The 16,048-nt window shown below is 34.0% G+C and overlaps 4 protein-coding genes and 1 long non-coding RNA gene across 6 annotated transcripts in view; 1 reads left to right on the forward strand and 4 right to left on the reverse strand.

The window, feature by feature from the left end:
• LOC123871404 overlaps positions 1-16,048 on the reverse strand; it is a 383,067-nt gene that overhangs the window by 178,592 nt on the left and 188,427 nt on the right. The window lies entirely within an intron of this gene.
• Positions 1-16,048, reverse strand: part of LOC123871380 (histone-lysine N-methyltransferase PR-Set7) — a 24,420-nt gene continuing 8,372 nt past the window's right edge. The window contains exons 2-7 of the mRNA XM_045915165.1: positions 5,054-5,223; positions 3,982-4,084; positions 3,413-3,881; positions 2,321-2,511; positions 1,364-1,576; positions 1-961 (exon numbers count right to left, since the gene is read on the reverse strand). Of these exons, the coding sequence (XP_045771121.1) occupies positions 1,369-1,576; positions 2,321-2,511; positions 3,413-3,881; positions 3,982-4,084; positions 5,054-5,063 (981 nt within the window). The 5' untranslated portion in view covers positions 5,064-5,223 and the 3' untranslated portion in view covers positions 1-961; positions 1,364-1,368. The remainder of the gene's footprint in view (positions 962-1,363; positions 1,577-2,320; positions 2,512-3,412; positions 3,882-3,981; positions 4,085-5,053; positions 5,224-16,048) is intronic.
• LOC123871377 (histone deacetylase 8-like) lies at positions 5,833-9,432 on the forward strand. 2 transcript variants are annotated; one of them, XM_045915159.1, is made up of 8 exons: positions 5,833-6,029; positions 6,109-6,298; positions 6,515-6,656; positions 6,819-6,925; positions 7,176-7,368; positions 8,231-8,403; positions 8,747-8,947; positions 9,205-9,432. In XM_045915159.1, exons 1-8 carry the CDS (start codon positions 5,943-5,945, stop codon positions 9,417-9,419), a joined length of 1,308 nt encoding a protein of 435 aa, XP_045771115.1. In that variant the 5' UTR covers positions 5,833-5,942; the 3' UTR covers positions 9,420-9,432. The 2 variants fall into 2 exon arrangements, with proteins under 2 accessions (XP_045771115.1, XP_045771116.1); XM_045915160.1 differs by having other exon boundaries at positions 5,877-6,024.
• LOC123871393 (ubiquitin-conjugating enzyme E2 L3) lies at positions 9,605-12,805 on the reverse strand. The gene is made up of 4 exons (XM_045915178.1): positions 12,604-12,805; positions 12,322-12,417; positions 12,012-12,198; positions 9,605-10,927 (listed from the first exon to the last, which is right to left on the reverse strand). Exons 1-4 carry the CDS (start codon positions 12,628-12,630, stop codon positions 10,773-10,775), a joined length of 465 nt encoding a protein of 154 aa, XP_045771134.1. The 5' UTR covers positions 12,631-12,805; the 3' UTR covers positions 9,605-10,772.
• The window catches only part of LOC123871386 (synaptosomal-associated protein 29), a 22,391-nt gene continuing 18,645 nt past the window's right edge, over positions 12,303-16,048 (reverse strand). The window contains exon 2 of the transcript XR_006797258.1: positions 12,303-12,316. The gene's annotated coding sequence lies outside the window, so the exon portion shown is untranslated. The remainder of the gene's footprint in view (positions 12,317-16,048) is intronic.

The following is a 16,048-nucleotide window of genomic DNA, read 5'->3' on the forward strand; positions in this document are numbered from 1 at the left end:
AGGCTACTTTTTATCCCGGAAAATCAAACAGTTCCCACAGGATCTTTAAAAACCTAAATCCACGCGGACGAAGTCGCGGGCATCCTTTAGTATGAAATAAATAATTATAAGTATTCAATAAAACAAACAGACTCTGTCCACAAAATCGTGGACTGTTTTATCATTTGTCTGTGATGAATGTGAATGCAATTCGCAAAGCACCTCTTACCAGATGCAATTATTTTGAAAAAAAATTCCATTAATGTTTGCCCTCATGTCTGGCGCCATGATTACTTATGTAAAATTCAATAATTATTATATTTGTACCATATAATTTCAGTGGCTCTGGTTGTTTTATTTCTAAATAAATAAAATGTAAAATAGGTATAATTATGCAAAGTTCACTAACAGGAACTATGACATATATTTTTGTGGTTATTATTATAATAATGTGTTAAATTAATTAAAACAAAACTTGATTATAAGTTAATATTAATCTTCATGAGTACTGTATAACATTGTAACGAAAAATTCGAGATAAGATAAATTAATTTTCTCTATTCCCAAAACAAGTAAATTTTTTTTAACATAGAAAATACTGATACCTTATTATTATAACCATTACAGACCTTTAAATACCGTCTTGTAATGTTTAACTTAATAAGAAATATAACACTACTTCCTCAACAATCTCCAAATCGTCAAAATTGGACAATTCTGATGGAAGAATAGTATTACATTTGTCACTTTTGTCTTACACGAGTCACTATCATAGTAAATACATCAATTATTATGAGTGGCAGTTTTTCCCTTAACGTCCACCCTGTTGATATATCAAACTAGAGTAGGCCACTTTTCTCACTACTTAACAATAATATAGCTGATGTCCAAACTCAAACAAAACTATAACAAACTTTGTATTAACTAACTTTAAATTAATAAATAATCGTTAGTAGACAAATTGAGATTACTGGATGCAGACCTGCAAAGAAAAACTCTTATTAATATATAAAGAAAATAATAATTAATCATTAATTATTCTAGTCTAGGTCATAATCTGTATGCCAAATTGTAGTCAGCAGTTGAAATTAAAATAATTTCGATTTTCAATATCATAAGTCCTGGTCTATACAACCAAAAGGGATTTACCATATTTTATGATTTGAGTATCCTGTTCATATGCATTTATCTATAACTTTGTAGAGTAACTTTAACAGATGCACTTCAACCCTTATGGAACCAGTTCTAAGAAAATATAAGAAAGAAAAATACAAGCAACACTATCCAGTCCACCCACACCGCCTTCGTCGACAGGTTGCCGTTGCGGGAATGATTCACCGAGCTACTGCTGTCTCGTATCAACGACAGATGAAAGCTACGTTACCCAGGTCAAAGTGCGAGCCAGGGGTGGTGTCTCAGCGACTCCTTGGAGCGGTCGCCGTAGTCGTAGGTGAGCTCCTCCCCCGGCGCGATGTCGTGCGCCGCCAGCAGCACGAGGCGCGGCCCGTCCACCCACACCGCCTTCGTCAACAGGTTGCCGTTGCGGGAATGATTCACCAGGCGACCCAGCCGGTCCGACTCTGCCGTGGCGTCGATACTAAAAAGCGAATAACCTATTAGTTCAAGAGCCTCGTCTGCGCTCGTTCGTTCACATATTGCGCTGCCCTTAAAACTACGTGGTTGATGGTTGCGTTAACATACCCGTCGCTAGCCAGCGATCCTGAGGCAGGCCGAAAAAACAGAGGATTAAGCTCGCACAAACAGACACACGTCCCAACGATCTTCAAAGGGAGTATGTTATGGCGTAAGGCAAGATTAACGCTAGAAAGGGTAGGTTAAGGACTGTTTTCTAATAGATAGATGGGTCCGTATTATTCAGATGTGTGAACCATAGTGTATGCTATACTTATAACATCATTCACATTTCTAGATCAAAGACTGCATTGTTTGCTGCGCATAGCTGCAAGTGCTTAATAAGCACCTACCTCATCCATACTAATATTATAAATGCAAAAGTGTGTCTGTCTGTCTGCTAGCTTTTCACAGCCCAACAGTTTAACTGATTTTGATGAGATTTGGTACAGAGTTAGTTTACATCCTAGGGATGGACTTAGGGTCATACTTTTTATCCTAGAAAATCAAAGAGAAACCACTGGATTCTTAAAGGCTCATCCATTTATACGATTTATATGAAATTTGGTACAGAGGTATAAATTGATATTGATTTTTATCCCAGAAAAGCAAAAAAATTTAAAAAACCTAAATTCAGGCGGACAATGTCGCGGGAATCCTTTAATAATAATAAACAAGACAAGGTCAACAGCAAATCAAGCTAACTCACCAATACTGTTGATCCTGAAGTCTAAAGTAATACATATAGCATCCGGCATTGGGGTCCTGGGCATACATGTACTCTCGCTCGCGCGCCTCGGCCACTCCCACCAGCTCGCCGGCGTACTCCACCACAAACTGACCGCGCCCGAACGCACGCGTAGCGATAACGCCGCGCCCTTTGCCGTCAAAATATTTTACCTAATAAACACATAATAAATCTGAAAACTAAAACCCGACTACCACCCAAATCGCCTGGCAGTGCAGTTGACAATGCCACAGGCAATCCGTCGACTAAAGAGAAAGCATATACTAGACATTTAGCTGAGACTTATGGAGTTTTCCCGCTGGGGAAGTTTTCTCCTAATGAACGCCAACTTCCTCCAACCAATCTGCTCATAGTCCACCGACTGATCGCATGATAAGGCAACCCCTCAAAAAAAAAAACACCGACTACGATCGTCTAAATAAACGCTGAAATATTGTAGTGAAATTGGTTTTATGTCGCTTAGTATATTTTAATGTTCTAGTACATTTATATTCATGAACTAAGCCCTAATTCGCACGGAGCGTTAAAAAGCGTTGCGTTAAAACCCGGCGTTGCGCTGAAAATACAAAGTGCGCGTTAAAAGCGTTGATGTGATGAACAGATACTTGGGAATGCATTTGTTCTATTTGAACGCTTTGTTAATGGACGTTAAAAAAGCTCTCGTGCGAATGCGGCCTAAGAATTTTCTCCTATTTCATCTGATATCCCACTTGATGCAATGGCAAAAAACATTTTTGGATACATTTAACTCATCAGGTATCTATATCTATTATATCCTTACCCACGACAGAATGGAGACAGTGTACACATTTGACATTAAGAGGTTTTGTGTTTGTTTGTTACAAACGTACAACTATTGCTTGCATGGATGTGTTATACAAGTGATAAATAAACTGGCTTTCAAGCTCCGGTGTAAATGCAAGTAAAATTTTGAATACAAGGTCAAAGGTTCCAGTTTTGGCAAATGTTTTTAATGCAACTTGTGACATCATACCAAGAATATCAATCAGTGAAAATGTGGCTTTAAAGTCATTTTACATATTAAAAACTTACCTGAAGACCATCTTCTCTTTGTTCCCTTATTGCTCTTTCTAAATCTCTCATCTTTTCTGCCATAACACATTTGGATGTCTTTCTTACACTACGCCTAACAGGAAAGTATTCTGTCAACTTGTGATTAGTGCTTCCATTTACTTTGGCATCGAGTTTGGTTAGGATTTTTTCTTTAGATAACATTTCTGCTTTAGTATCATTTTGTAGCATTGGTGGAGGTGGAGGTGGAGGTGAAGGTGGTTCTACTTTAGGAACTTTGAGTTCTTCTTTAAAATACTCTGTGAGTTTGTGACTGTCAGCAGCACGCGCGGCTGCTCTGGTCGCCCTCGATCTTGCTGTGCTGCCATGTGTCATGTTTGAAATACCATTAGATGCCTTCAGAGGCTTTGACTTTAGTTCTGCTTTCTTTGGAGGTGGTTCCAAGGTCAATTCTTCATTTTCAGTCTTTACAAGGGCAGTTGTGATAATCCTGCAAACAAAATTTACTTTTGAAATGTATACTTTATTACATCACTTTCAATACTAAATAAAGTAGCATTACATTGAAACATGTCACACTGTCAGATTACCTGCGTTTTCTATAATTTCGTGTGGGTTTAACAAGCTTCTTTTCGCACAGTTCAATACGATGTGGTGTTTTTACACCCTCCTGGGTGGTCATTAGGCTGTTTACTGAAAATTGTACATAAATATACAATACAGGGTAAGTTTTCATAAAATGCATATATGAAATATGGCCTAAACCAAACCAATTTTACTGACCAAAATTAAAAATATTTTTGTGTTTAAATTATTGCTTTTGTTAGACTACTTACTTTGAAAATTACAGTATTTTCTTTACAATGGGGGTTCAGAGATGGTAATTAAAATAAATCAGTCAAGTGTGAGTCAGACTCGCGCACTGAGGGTTCCATACTTGGGTATTTTTTCTGACATTTTGCATGATAAATTAAAAACTATTATACATAAAATAAATAAAAATCTGTTTTAGAATATACAGGTAAAGCCCTTTAATATGATACCCCACTTGGTATAGTGATCTTAATTTGAAAGTTGAAACACATTTTAATTTGTTTTTCTGTGATGTAACAACAAATTTACGGTTTCCGGGATATTCATTTTTACCAGTAAACTTATAGCTTAAGTGCTATAAGACCTATCTACCTACCAAATTTCATGATTCTAGGTCAACAGGAATTACCCGGAAGGTCTTCTTGACAGACAAGCCGGACGGACGGACAGACAGACAACATAGTGATCCTATAAGGGTTCCGTTTTTCCTTATTTGAATTTGAATTTAAATTAAGATATAAGCTAAATAATGCACAGCTCTAATAAATTATCTGATAAGATTAAGTCACAGAGCTCACAAAATAAAACTACACCATGCATGTGTACCATACACAAAATAAAACTAGCTTATGACTGCAAATTCACCTGGTGGTAAGTGGTGAAGTATAAGCAGTTTAAAATAGAAGCGAACTAACTTAAAAGGGGACTGGCAATTTACTCATACATATTACACATTACTCATAATATAATATGAACTTTCTGGATGAAAATAGATGTTATGTTAGGTTAGGTTTTGTTTTTTAAAAGTTGATTTGATACTTGTTATTTTTATCAGTAGATTAAACTCACCTCGAACCATTTCCACTTGAATTTGATGATCACTGATACAAAATCAAAGAACACCATCGAAGTACCTATTCTTTCTTTTAATTTTAACTCTTAGCTCTTAGCTACAAAAACAAGCTAGAAGAGAACACCAACACAGACTACGATTACGTTTTGTAATAGACCTTGTCAAACTAATCAGCGTTATATTTTCATAATGGCGAACAGATGAAAACACTTTGTAATCAAATGTTTCACACTTATTTGAGTGGAGTTATTCCGGCATAGTCTCAAATGTGATCGCAATTATCCATTCAGTCAGAAAATGGGACCAACATTTTTTTTATATTGTTTTCGATAGCGTCAAAAATCAAAATAGATTTGAGTGGATTTGAGAACCACAGAACTGCACACGGCCACACACGGCGTTTGTTTAGGCGCCGAAACGTAGTGATTAAATACTCTTTGGGCGCCGACCGAAGAGAACAAGATATCACAGACCAAAGAGTTTTTTTTTCCCTCTCGTCTGGCTTTACAAAGATTAGCCAATGTCAAGTTAGTTTGTAATTATTTGTACCTAACAAGTTAGGGAAACTAACATGAAACAACTATCGATAATAATCAATGACTATCGATTGTTTTCTGGTACCAGTATTGATTAGTATTGATTGTTTTCCCGTATGTAAAAAGTACTCTGTGTCTGGTACTAAGAAGTAGAACTAAGATAATTAAAATAATGTAACAAAAAGTTCATGAATCATGTAACATGTTGGTGTGGTCACACTAATTGTTTATTTAAAATTCAAACGGCTGAAAACCAAAGAGAGTAATCACTAGGTACGGTTAAACTTTATTTTTGACTTTTGTTCCATTTGTTTACACGTGATTAGTAATTAAAATAAACTATAATATAATGAGTGTTAATAATCGAAAGGTGGCTTATATATGGGGAGAAAATTTGATTGAATATTGTGATCGTTTACCAGCAGTCCTCAGTAGGGTTTGTTTACTTTTAATTTTTCATATTTTAATAAGCTCAGTAACAAGTTAAAATGTACCTAATAATAATTGTCTTACAGGCATCGTTAGTGCACAGCTTAATAACAGCATATGGGCTTTTAAATCACGTAAAAGTAGTTCGGTCCACGCCAGCTACATACAGCGATTTAAAGTTATTCCATTCAGATTTATATCTTGATCATTTGAAGACATTTGGTGAGATTGAAGAAGATTACATGCCTACGGCTGAAGATGAAGAGTATGGTCTAGGTATGTACCTAATTTATAAAAAATGAGTTGTTTATTTAGTTCTCCGGTGGCTCCATTTCCCAGGCCTTAAGTTCCAACTCCCATTACAAACTGAATGGCTTATACTTGTTCTGAATTAATGTTCATACACCATCATTAATTAAGTGTCTAAGTATTTAATTAAGTTTGGAAGTGTTGTGCTATGAATAATTTTTTTCTCCTTGTTACTTGTTGTAGGATATGATTGTCCACCTATATCGGATGCATATAATGCTGTCGCAACAATTGCTGGTAGTTCTGTAACTGCAGCAAAGTGTCTTCTTCTAAATATCGCTGATGTGGCTATAAATTGGTGCGGTGGATGGCACCATGCTCATAGGTTTGTCTGTTGTCTTTAAAATAAATTTTGTCAAAAAAGTTTTAAATTACTTACTTACAAATTCAAAGTTTACAGCAATGTTTTGTATGACCAAGGACCTAATGTTTTAAATAACACAATTCAATGTGTGAATTACTTATTGTTTTATTTTTCTTTCAATAGATTTGGTGCGGAAGGATTTTGTTATGTGAATGATATAGTCATTGCTATTGAGAAACTAAGATTAAAGTACCCAGATGTACTTTATGTCGATTTGGATGTACATCATGGCAAGTATTAATATTTCTTTTCTAGTTTTATTCAGTTGTCTAGATTATTTAATTACCTTGTAGGAACAACTCATTTTTCTAAAAAAAAAATCCTTTGTTTATCTTCAGAATGCAAGCTACCTCTGTGCCAAAGTTTGATGAATTCAGTACAATAGTTAAGGCATAAAGAAGTAACAAACAAACAGACATACTTTTGGTTTTATCATAATATAGTAGCAATAGCATTTTACTTAATAGAATTTATTTGTAGGTAATGGTGTTCAAGATGCCTATAATTTGAGTAAATCTGTATTTACATTATCATTTCACAAAAGTGAACCAGGTTTCTATCCTGGCACAGGATTTGTAGAAGATGTAGGTACATTAAAAGGAAAAGGCTATATGTGTAATTTTCCACTACAAGCATTCTATTCTGATGAGACTTTTGAATATGTTTTTGATAAGTAAATGATTTTTATTTTTTTAATTTTATTAGTTTTAAGCTGCCAATATATACATTTCTTTAATTAAAAGTAGAATAAAAAAATTAAAAAAAAACCCCCACTTCAGTAATCACAAACACTAAAAATTAAAAAAAAAATTACCGAATATTATGATATACAAGAGTCAAGAGTGTAGTTCATGGAAACCGTTTATTCTTCATATTGCTTTTGGCTTCCACATTGGCACAGACTCCAAAAAATATAAATATAGAACTACATTAATTTTTTATGCATAATATATTCGTTAATTAATTAAATATTTTTTTAATTTTTAGTGTTTGTGGTTACTGAAGTTGGTTTATATTTTTTTTATTTTTGGTGGTCATGTATCAAAATATGCTGTCTGGTTAAAAACCTATTGTTTACTAAGCTAAGCTACTACACTGATCTCGAGCAATTTACTCTTTCTTATCCATTGAGGCGTTCCATTCTCCATCACCAAAGATATTCATCAGATGTTCACCAAATACTCTTCATAATATAAAATTACAAACCGTGTATAATTACAAGCCAATTATAAGCTGTTTTTATCATGTAAATAACAGTTAAATTTTTTATTTATTTTTTATTTTTAATGGAGACACACAGTATAATAGAAATATTATTCAACTTTATCAGCTTGGATTGGTTTTTAAAAGTCCTGTGGGTTTTGATTTTCCAGCCGATGTCCTACCCGGGGAGACAAGATATCTCTGTACTGAATTTCATCAAAATAAGTATAAGCGGCTGGGCCATGAAAAGCTAGCAGACAAGGCACACTTTCGTATTTATAATATTAGTAAAGTGGATTTTCGAAATAACTCTAATTTGATTTCACTTTCAGTGTATTTACCATGGTATACTCATGCTTCATGCCTGATGCGATAGTAGTCCAGTGTGGGGCAGATGCTCTGGCTCACGACCCTCTTGGGGGTGCAGGACTCACCTTGAAAGGCTATTGTTTGTGCATTCAAAAAATTCTTGATAAACGAAAACCTACTTTGATATTAGGAGGAGGTAATCTTTTGTATTTTAATATACACAATCAAGATAAACAACTATTCTATCATTGGGCCTTATATACATAAATTGTAGTGCTCAATTCATTAAACTATAACGTGTCGGAACATATGCAATGTTCCAAACAAAAATAACACTACTTCTGTCTGTCAGTTTAGTTTAGTGTCTTTCTTCTAAACTGGAATTACTTTTCTGTACTTAGATGTTGTAATCCATTGTGTAGTTTACTAAAAGTACAATGGTATCCATTGATATAGGAATTATAATTATGGAATGCCTTTACAATATTGCAGGGAGCACCTACTTTTTTAAATTATGAAAATTAACGTAATATTTTTAGGAGGGTATAACCATATAAATGCAGCAAAACTTTGGACTACAATCACAGGTCTTGTGACAGGAATCCAGTTGGATGAAACAATACCTGAGCATGATTTTTGGCCAAAATATGGACCTGATTACACATTATCAGTGCAACCATTGTTGTGTAAAGATAAAAACACTAAAGAGTATATTTTGCATACCATATCTATAATAAAAGGTAATATTCTTTTACAGGTGTTTTATAATAATTTAATTTAAATATGAAAAATTATTCCGACATCGGACTAGAACTCCAAATTGCTTGGTGTTGTGTTTTTATTAGGTTTGTAACTAGCTGCAGCCAAAGTCACCAAAAAAAAGCTAAATTAGAATTTTTTAAATTTACTCTGCCAGAAGTCGAAAGAACCTACCGTTCACCATTGTACTAAAAGTTAATCAAATATATGTAGTGATAATGAAAGTTAATCTTTTCAGAAAATCTAGGGAAATATTTACAACCAGAGGATATTGTAGAGCCATTAGTAAAGAAGCAAAGAACTGATGGGGAAGACGACTGTAAACATATAACCAATTCAATCATTTTGAAATGTAAACTGGACTCAAACTCTGAGAATAATGAAGTAGAAGCTATGGATGTTCAGTATCAACTACCCAAAAAATCTATTGATATTTATGAGTTCTTTGAATAAAAATGATAATATTTTGTAATCACTTATGATTTATTTTTCAAGGATAATTTAAAAAAGGGGGACAATTATGTATTTTCTTTTCCTAAACAAAGCAAATTGACTGTTTTTGCCAAACTAGTATAATTATATCAATCCATCAATTTTATGAAACATGGAAAATATGATTTATTAATTCAGAAGACCAATGAACATGAATTATTTATTCAAATGCAGAAAAAACAAATAAATAGGTAGGTTTTCACAAGTCAAACAATTCAACAAGTAGACAATTAATTCAACTGTCTGATAGCAATTCCATGGATAGCAATACTAAAGTTAAGCATAAGCAAAGACAGAATAAGAGCTGGTTCCAACACTGCACATTCTGCTATTTACTGACCACTGTCACATAATGGTCTAGAATCTATCTAGATGACAGGATCAAGTCTGGTATATGGATTACAGTAAAATAAGAACTCTAAATTTTTGGCAGTGGACCAATAGTTATGTTTCAAAAACTTAAAATATAATTAGACTCCACATTACCATAATGTATTTTTATTTATAGAACCAGTTTTTCTTTTGTAATTATTTACAATACATAAAGTATTTGTGATTGTTTCTAGTGTTTCTATACTAACTATGAACATTGAATTATTTTATTTTTATTTATCTTTAAAGCATGTTTGATAATGTAATCAATTTAAACTTACATGTTATAATACTAACTCAGTGTAAAGTAAATAATAATTAGGGCTAAATGAACAATCAAAAGCAATAAGAGATCCTATTAATTGCTGCAATTCAAGCTCTGTACCCCAATAGCTCACAAGTTGATATTGTTACGAATGGTTCATTGGTGTAACATAATAGAAAATACCAACCAAATCTTGTAGACAAGTATGGAATGTTCGTCATTTTCATTTCATAACTTATTTGTTTTACTATTGTTACACCAACATTACGATTTCAACAAAAACTCTAAATTCATAAATAAGCATAGACATTAGATACCTTTAGAAACACTAATAAAATTACCATTTATTTAAATAACTGGTGCTTAAAATTTTCAAGCAATGTGGTTTATAAAAACAATAGTTCAGTAGAATATCTGGTAGCGTAATATACAGAATCTACAGCAAGTTTCAAGATTAATAAGAAAACTTTATAATACCCTGAAATTAATGACTGTTTATCAACACATAATAATATTTTGGTCTTCAAACTTTAAAATGGTACTTTTAACAAAAATGCACATAAAGGTATGTTTAATAAAGTTTGAATGATTAACCCAAAATTCTAAAGGATATTAATTGGTACAAGTATTCCAGTTATTTAAAAGTGTTTGCTGTAAATCCATTAAAATGTGTGGGATTAGTCAGTAGGCCGTTTTTCACTATGCTTCTTAGTGAACTCCTCTGCATTCTTTGTGAACTTTTTTCTATCTTTGAGAAATTCCTCAGCAAGTTCAGCACGCAAGGGATGTTCTGGCTCAGGATCATTTACAAGAGCAACTAAAGCTTGAATCACTGTAATTAAAAACAATATTTTAATCAGCCCCTATCCTATACATAACTTGCTCTAAAATAAGTATCATTGTTTACACATGGGCTAAGACTTTAAATGCATTAAGAACATAGTAAACTAGATTTGGATTCCCTAATTTTTAACATGCATACACAACACCTAAGCCAGATAAGGTCTGACAATTATTTTTATCAAAGTGATTATTATGTATATTGGTATTTCTAATCATTTCAGAAAGATTGTGAATAACAAATCTATATGGATGTTTCTTGAGTACAATAAAGAAACAAAGTTTATTATAAGTACTACTAAATATAAAACACCAGGAATTTGTTCCTCTTATAGTTTACTAGATGACTGTGACTTCACCAGAAGGATTTAGGTTTTAACCGACTTCCAAAAAGGAGGTGGTTCTCAATTAGGTCCTTTTTTTAAAATATATATAAATCGATTATTTCAAGGTTTCTGGAAAGATTTTAAATCAACATCAAAATTTTTTTTAATCAACAGTACAAGTTTCTGTGAACCCATAACAATTTCTGGATCTTACTCCTTAATTTACCTAATTTATCAAGATTCAGCAAGTGTTAATTGTGAATTAATATCGTAGGTTCCAAGCAACAACTTCAGGCTTAGACTCCCAAGTCCCACCTCCTCAACTCTGATGATGCAGGGTACAGTACTCCTAAGGATGGTGCAATATTATTTTAGGTACCAAGAATACACTACATCATTGAACTTCAGATCCCAACTCCTCAATCCTGATGCTGTAAGGTATTGAACTTCTAAGTAGTGGGGATTCAGGAAATTCTGATGGTGAATTGATATTTTAGGTACCAAGCAATGACTACTTACACTAAAAAGCTTAGGTCAAAAATAAAATATTAAAAAACCAACTACCAAAACTTCGATTTTATTTAATCCTGCAGGAACTATTTTTTTTTCGGGATAAAAGTAGCCTATGTTACTCTCCAGGTCTTTAACTATACCCATGCAAAATCACATCAATCTGTTGTAATGTGATTGGAGGACAACACACTTTCGCATTTATAATATTAGTATGTTTATGACTAATGTTTATCGTACCTTGATCAGTCTTTGTGGCAGGTTTCCAGTTCTCTGCACTGATGATAGGAAGGCAAACTTGACCCTTTTCATCAATATTTGGGTGATAAATTTTAGTCTTGAAACTAATCTTAGGCGGTTTGAATGGATATTCAGCAGGAAAATTTATTTCAATGCGAAATGCACCTTTGTTATATGGAGGGTTATCCTTAAAAAAGAAAACTTATTAGCAAAATATGAGAATATGTAATTCTGATTCAATGAGTCATAATTAGATTGACATTTTGGCCTTCACTTGACCATCGATAAAAAATGTAGCAAAGGTACTTACTGGAACAATTAATCCTTGCCATGTTAAGATATTAGACTCGTCCACTTGAATGTCCCTAAAAGATTTTAGACCTGATTGCCTAATATCGTTTAATTCCTGAAAACAAGTTTAATTTTGTTACTGTTCCACGATAATATCCGATGCGAAATGTTTGTGGTCTTTTATTAATTTGTTTGTACATTTACTAAAATACTCTTACAGTTTGTTTAATTATATTTCTTTCAAATGGATTAATTTTTGAGAAAGGTTTTAAAACTAGAGGAGAAATACTAGATTACGGACCTTTTGAAGTCTCCTTGTTGCAGCCATGGTAGGTTAACTATAGCGCTGTGCCGTATAGCTTTAAATAAGTATATCTTGCAAATTTTAATCTATTTTAAATAGATTTCCACATAAACAACATAATTTGTGGTACCGAAAGTATGACTCAGTAAATGTAAAACGTCAGTGGTCAGTGATAAATTCGCCAGCCCCTGCCTGCCTCTTTGGCCTGCCTTTTTTTTTAATTTCATAGATATCTCCACAGAATACTTTTTTTTTTCTCTCTCGTCTGGCTTTGCACTGATTAGCCAATGTCAAGTTTGTAGTTATTTACAAGTTATGGAAACTATATGTATAAGTATGGACTTCGTCTGAGCCGGCGCCCGCCAACATACACGCGGCGCCCCTTTAGAGCGCTTCTCAGTCAGTTCCACCACCAAAAAACACCAGCAGAACACAAAAACCGGCCACTTCTCACAAAAAAAAAAACTCCAAAAAAGCACCGCACGCGCGCCAGCAAACGCCACCACAGACGAAATCCACAGAATACTTATAAATACGTCGTATAGTGCGTTTCATCGAATAGTAATGGAAGAATAGTACCTATGGCGTTATGTTGGCTCCCCTGTCTGTCCAAGTCATTGGCACGATATTTGCATAAGAAGACGCAGATTTTGTTTATTTTCATTTGATTTTCCTGAATGAATGAAATGAAAATCAAATGAAAATAAACAAAATCCGCGTCTTCTCATGCCGATATGGTGCCAACCACCACCCAACAGACAGGGGACCCAACATAACGCCATAGGTATTATACAATGAAACGCACTATACCTCGACTATCTGCGGTTCTGACCACAAAGGAGAGGACAGTCCGAAAGGACTAGAATACAGAGCCGTAAAACCAGTTAAAAAAAGGATAGTCCAACCACAGAGTAGGACTCCGACTTTCGCACGTTTTTTTTTTTCTCTCTTTCGTCTGGCTGTACAAAGATTAGCCAATGTCAAGTTTGTAATTATTTGTAACAAGTTAGTTAAACTATACAAGTATGGACCCCGTCTGTGCCGGCGTTCGCTGACATACGCACGGCACCCCCTTAGAGCGCTTTCCAGTCAGTTTTAACAAAAAAAAAAACACTCCAAAAAGGCAGAGCACGCCCGTCAGCTAACACCAACACAGTTAGTCCTCCGCACGTTTCATTCCGTTCGTACCTACTGTAATACGTAGAGTACGTAGTAGGCATGTAGTAGGTATCCTTTATTAATCTGTGGTACTGTACTGTAGAACACATTGAATCGTATGCACAGACCAATAACATATAGGATACAGACACCCTACTATATGGACGATTTTCGTTTTAGTACGAGAAATCTTAGGGGAAGTGGGAGTCAAGGAATATATATAACAAAATGTAATTCTTAAAGTGATCGCCTGTCTCACATTTTATTGGTTTTTGTGAATGAAAGACAATGAAATCAACACGACCATCTCTTTCTAACATAATAGTATATATAGCAATTATTTGCCGGATGTAGTAAATTAGGGATGGCTTGACAGCGAGTAAACCGGAAGTCTCTAGTGATGTCCTTTTTCAACAGATTTTAACGGTTTTTCTATTATCGATTACCGATTTTCGATATTCATCGGTAACTCTATTAATAATTTAGGAATTTAAAAAGTTATTAAAATCAAACAAATTAATTAAATTATAAAAACTTTATTTAGAATATAATAAGTGACTCTACCACCGGTTCGGAAAGCAAATTCTATTGAGAAGAACCGGCAAGAAACTCAATAGTTTCTCTTTTAATATTTTTTTTGTAGTTTATTACATTTCGATTTTTACTCTATTTTAATTCTGAGAACATTAGGACTAAAATAGTACCAACTAAACAATGATAGATTTGGATAGGTATTATGACTCAAGCTTTAGGAGCATATTTCCATCAGCAGAAAATGTATTGGCATAAGTCATATGGAGGGTGCTGCTCATTTGATTAATTATTATACCTTTGCATTATTTAGTTGATACAAAAAACATAAAATTATATAATCGATCAATAGAAATGTCATCCTAAAAATACGTGCAACCCACTTGGTCTGTGCAACCCACGCAACTGCACCAGCCTTGCACATGTTAATTCTTCAATCTTATTCATTTTAGCTCAACAAGGTTTAAGGATTAGATAGTTACATTACATGCGTGTGAAAATCAAACATTTTAAAACCAAACCATGAGTGTTACTTGCAACTCCGCACCCCTGTAAAACTGTGGTTGTACCGTCAAGCATATTTTTAGGATGATAAATTTATTGATTGTAATTTTTTCATCCCAAATTGTTTAAATTATAATGATAAAGATGTATACAATACAAAACCACTAGAATAGCCAGAGCTTCAATGAGGATATCAGCTGTGTTTATAAAATATTTACAAGTTCAGATGATTATGCTTATATTATTATAATATAACAGCAAAAAAAAGGTTTTTTTTTACAAAAAGACATTAACTTAGGAAACTTAAAAGTTTTGAAGTATTCAAAATATTACTTTAACTATAAACTATTACACAGGCGAAGTCGCGGGCCGCTGTTGGTATCAACATACAGCTCAAATCACTAGGTCTAGAAACTTAAAATTTTGTAAGTAAGTTCTCTCTATAACGCAGACCCCCGCCGCTAAGGATTTTCTGAATTCCACCCGAGTGAAGCCACGGCATGTCAGCTAATCATTAATATTTGCAAAAAATACATTTATTCATTACAACATATATATATACATATTTAATATATCCTGCGCTCAATAGATACCTAAAATTAAAGATGCCACTGCTGCATATTTTTTACCTTATAACGCTCAATGACTAAAAAGCGGATTTACCTACTATGTATTGTGACTGTGAACACTAATTGATTAGGCATTTCGATTTGTAGATGAAATAATCTTTGACAATTAAAAACTTAAGGCAATGGCGGTTAGGCAATGCTTTTTAGTCAAATTTGCATCACAGGTATGATGCAGCAGTGGCATCTTTCAATTTAGATACCGAGCTCGATATAATTTGATGACTAGATACAGAGTTTTAATGTATTGCGAACGGAAATGGCAAAATGATACGACTTTAATGCTGTCCAAGAGAAGAGATTTGATCACGTGATCGCATAGACACCACAAAAACAAGAAGTTTGAGTACCAACAACCAGGGTCTGCTCCCCATAGTTTCGAAGATATGAGCTTCCAAAGATTTGATCACGTGATCGCATAGACACCACAAAAACAAGAAGTTTGAGTACCAACAACCAGGGTCTGCTCCCCATAGTTTCGGAGATGTGAGCTTCCAAAGATTTGATCACGTGATCGCATAGACACCACAAAAACAAGAAGTTTGAGTACCAACAACCAGGGTCTGCTCCCCATAGTTTCGGAGATATGAGCTTCCAAAGATTTGATCACGTGATCGCATAGA

This window comes from Maniola jurtina, chromosome 13 (genome assembly GCF_905333055.1).
Source record: "Maniola jurtina chromosome 13, ilManJurt1.1, whole genome shotgun sequence".
NCBI lineage: Eukaryota > Metazoa > Arthropoda > Insecta > Lepidoptera > Nymphalidae > Maniola > Maniola jurtina.

Coding starts and splice junctions, on each gene's coding strand:
- LOC123871377 (XM_045915159.1), top strand. CDS start 5,943: ATGAGTGTTAATAATCGAAAGGTGGCTTATATATGGGGAGAAAATTTG. Junction 6,030..6,108: donor TACCAGCAGTCCTCAGTAGG/GTTTGTTTACTT, acceptor ATTGTCTTACAG/GCATCGTTAGTGCACAGCTT. Junction 8,404..8,746: donor TACTTTGATATTAGGAGGAG/GTAATCTTTTGT, acceptor TAATATTTTTAG/GAGGGTATAACCATATAAAT.
- LOC123871393 (XM_045915178.1), bottom strand. CDS start 12,630: ATGGCTGCAACAAGGAGACTTCAAAAG. Junction 12,418..12,603: donor CAACAAGGAGACTTCAAAAG/GTCCGTAATCTA, acceptor ACTTGTTTTCAG/GAATTAAACGATATTAGGCA. Junction 10,928..12,011: donor TGCCACAAAGACTGATCAAG/GTACGATAAACA, acceptor TTTTAATTACAG/TGATTCAAGCTTTAGTTGCT.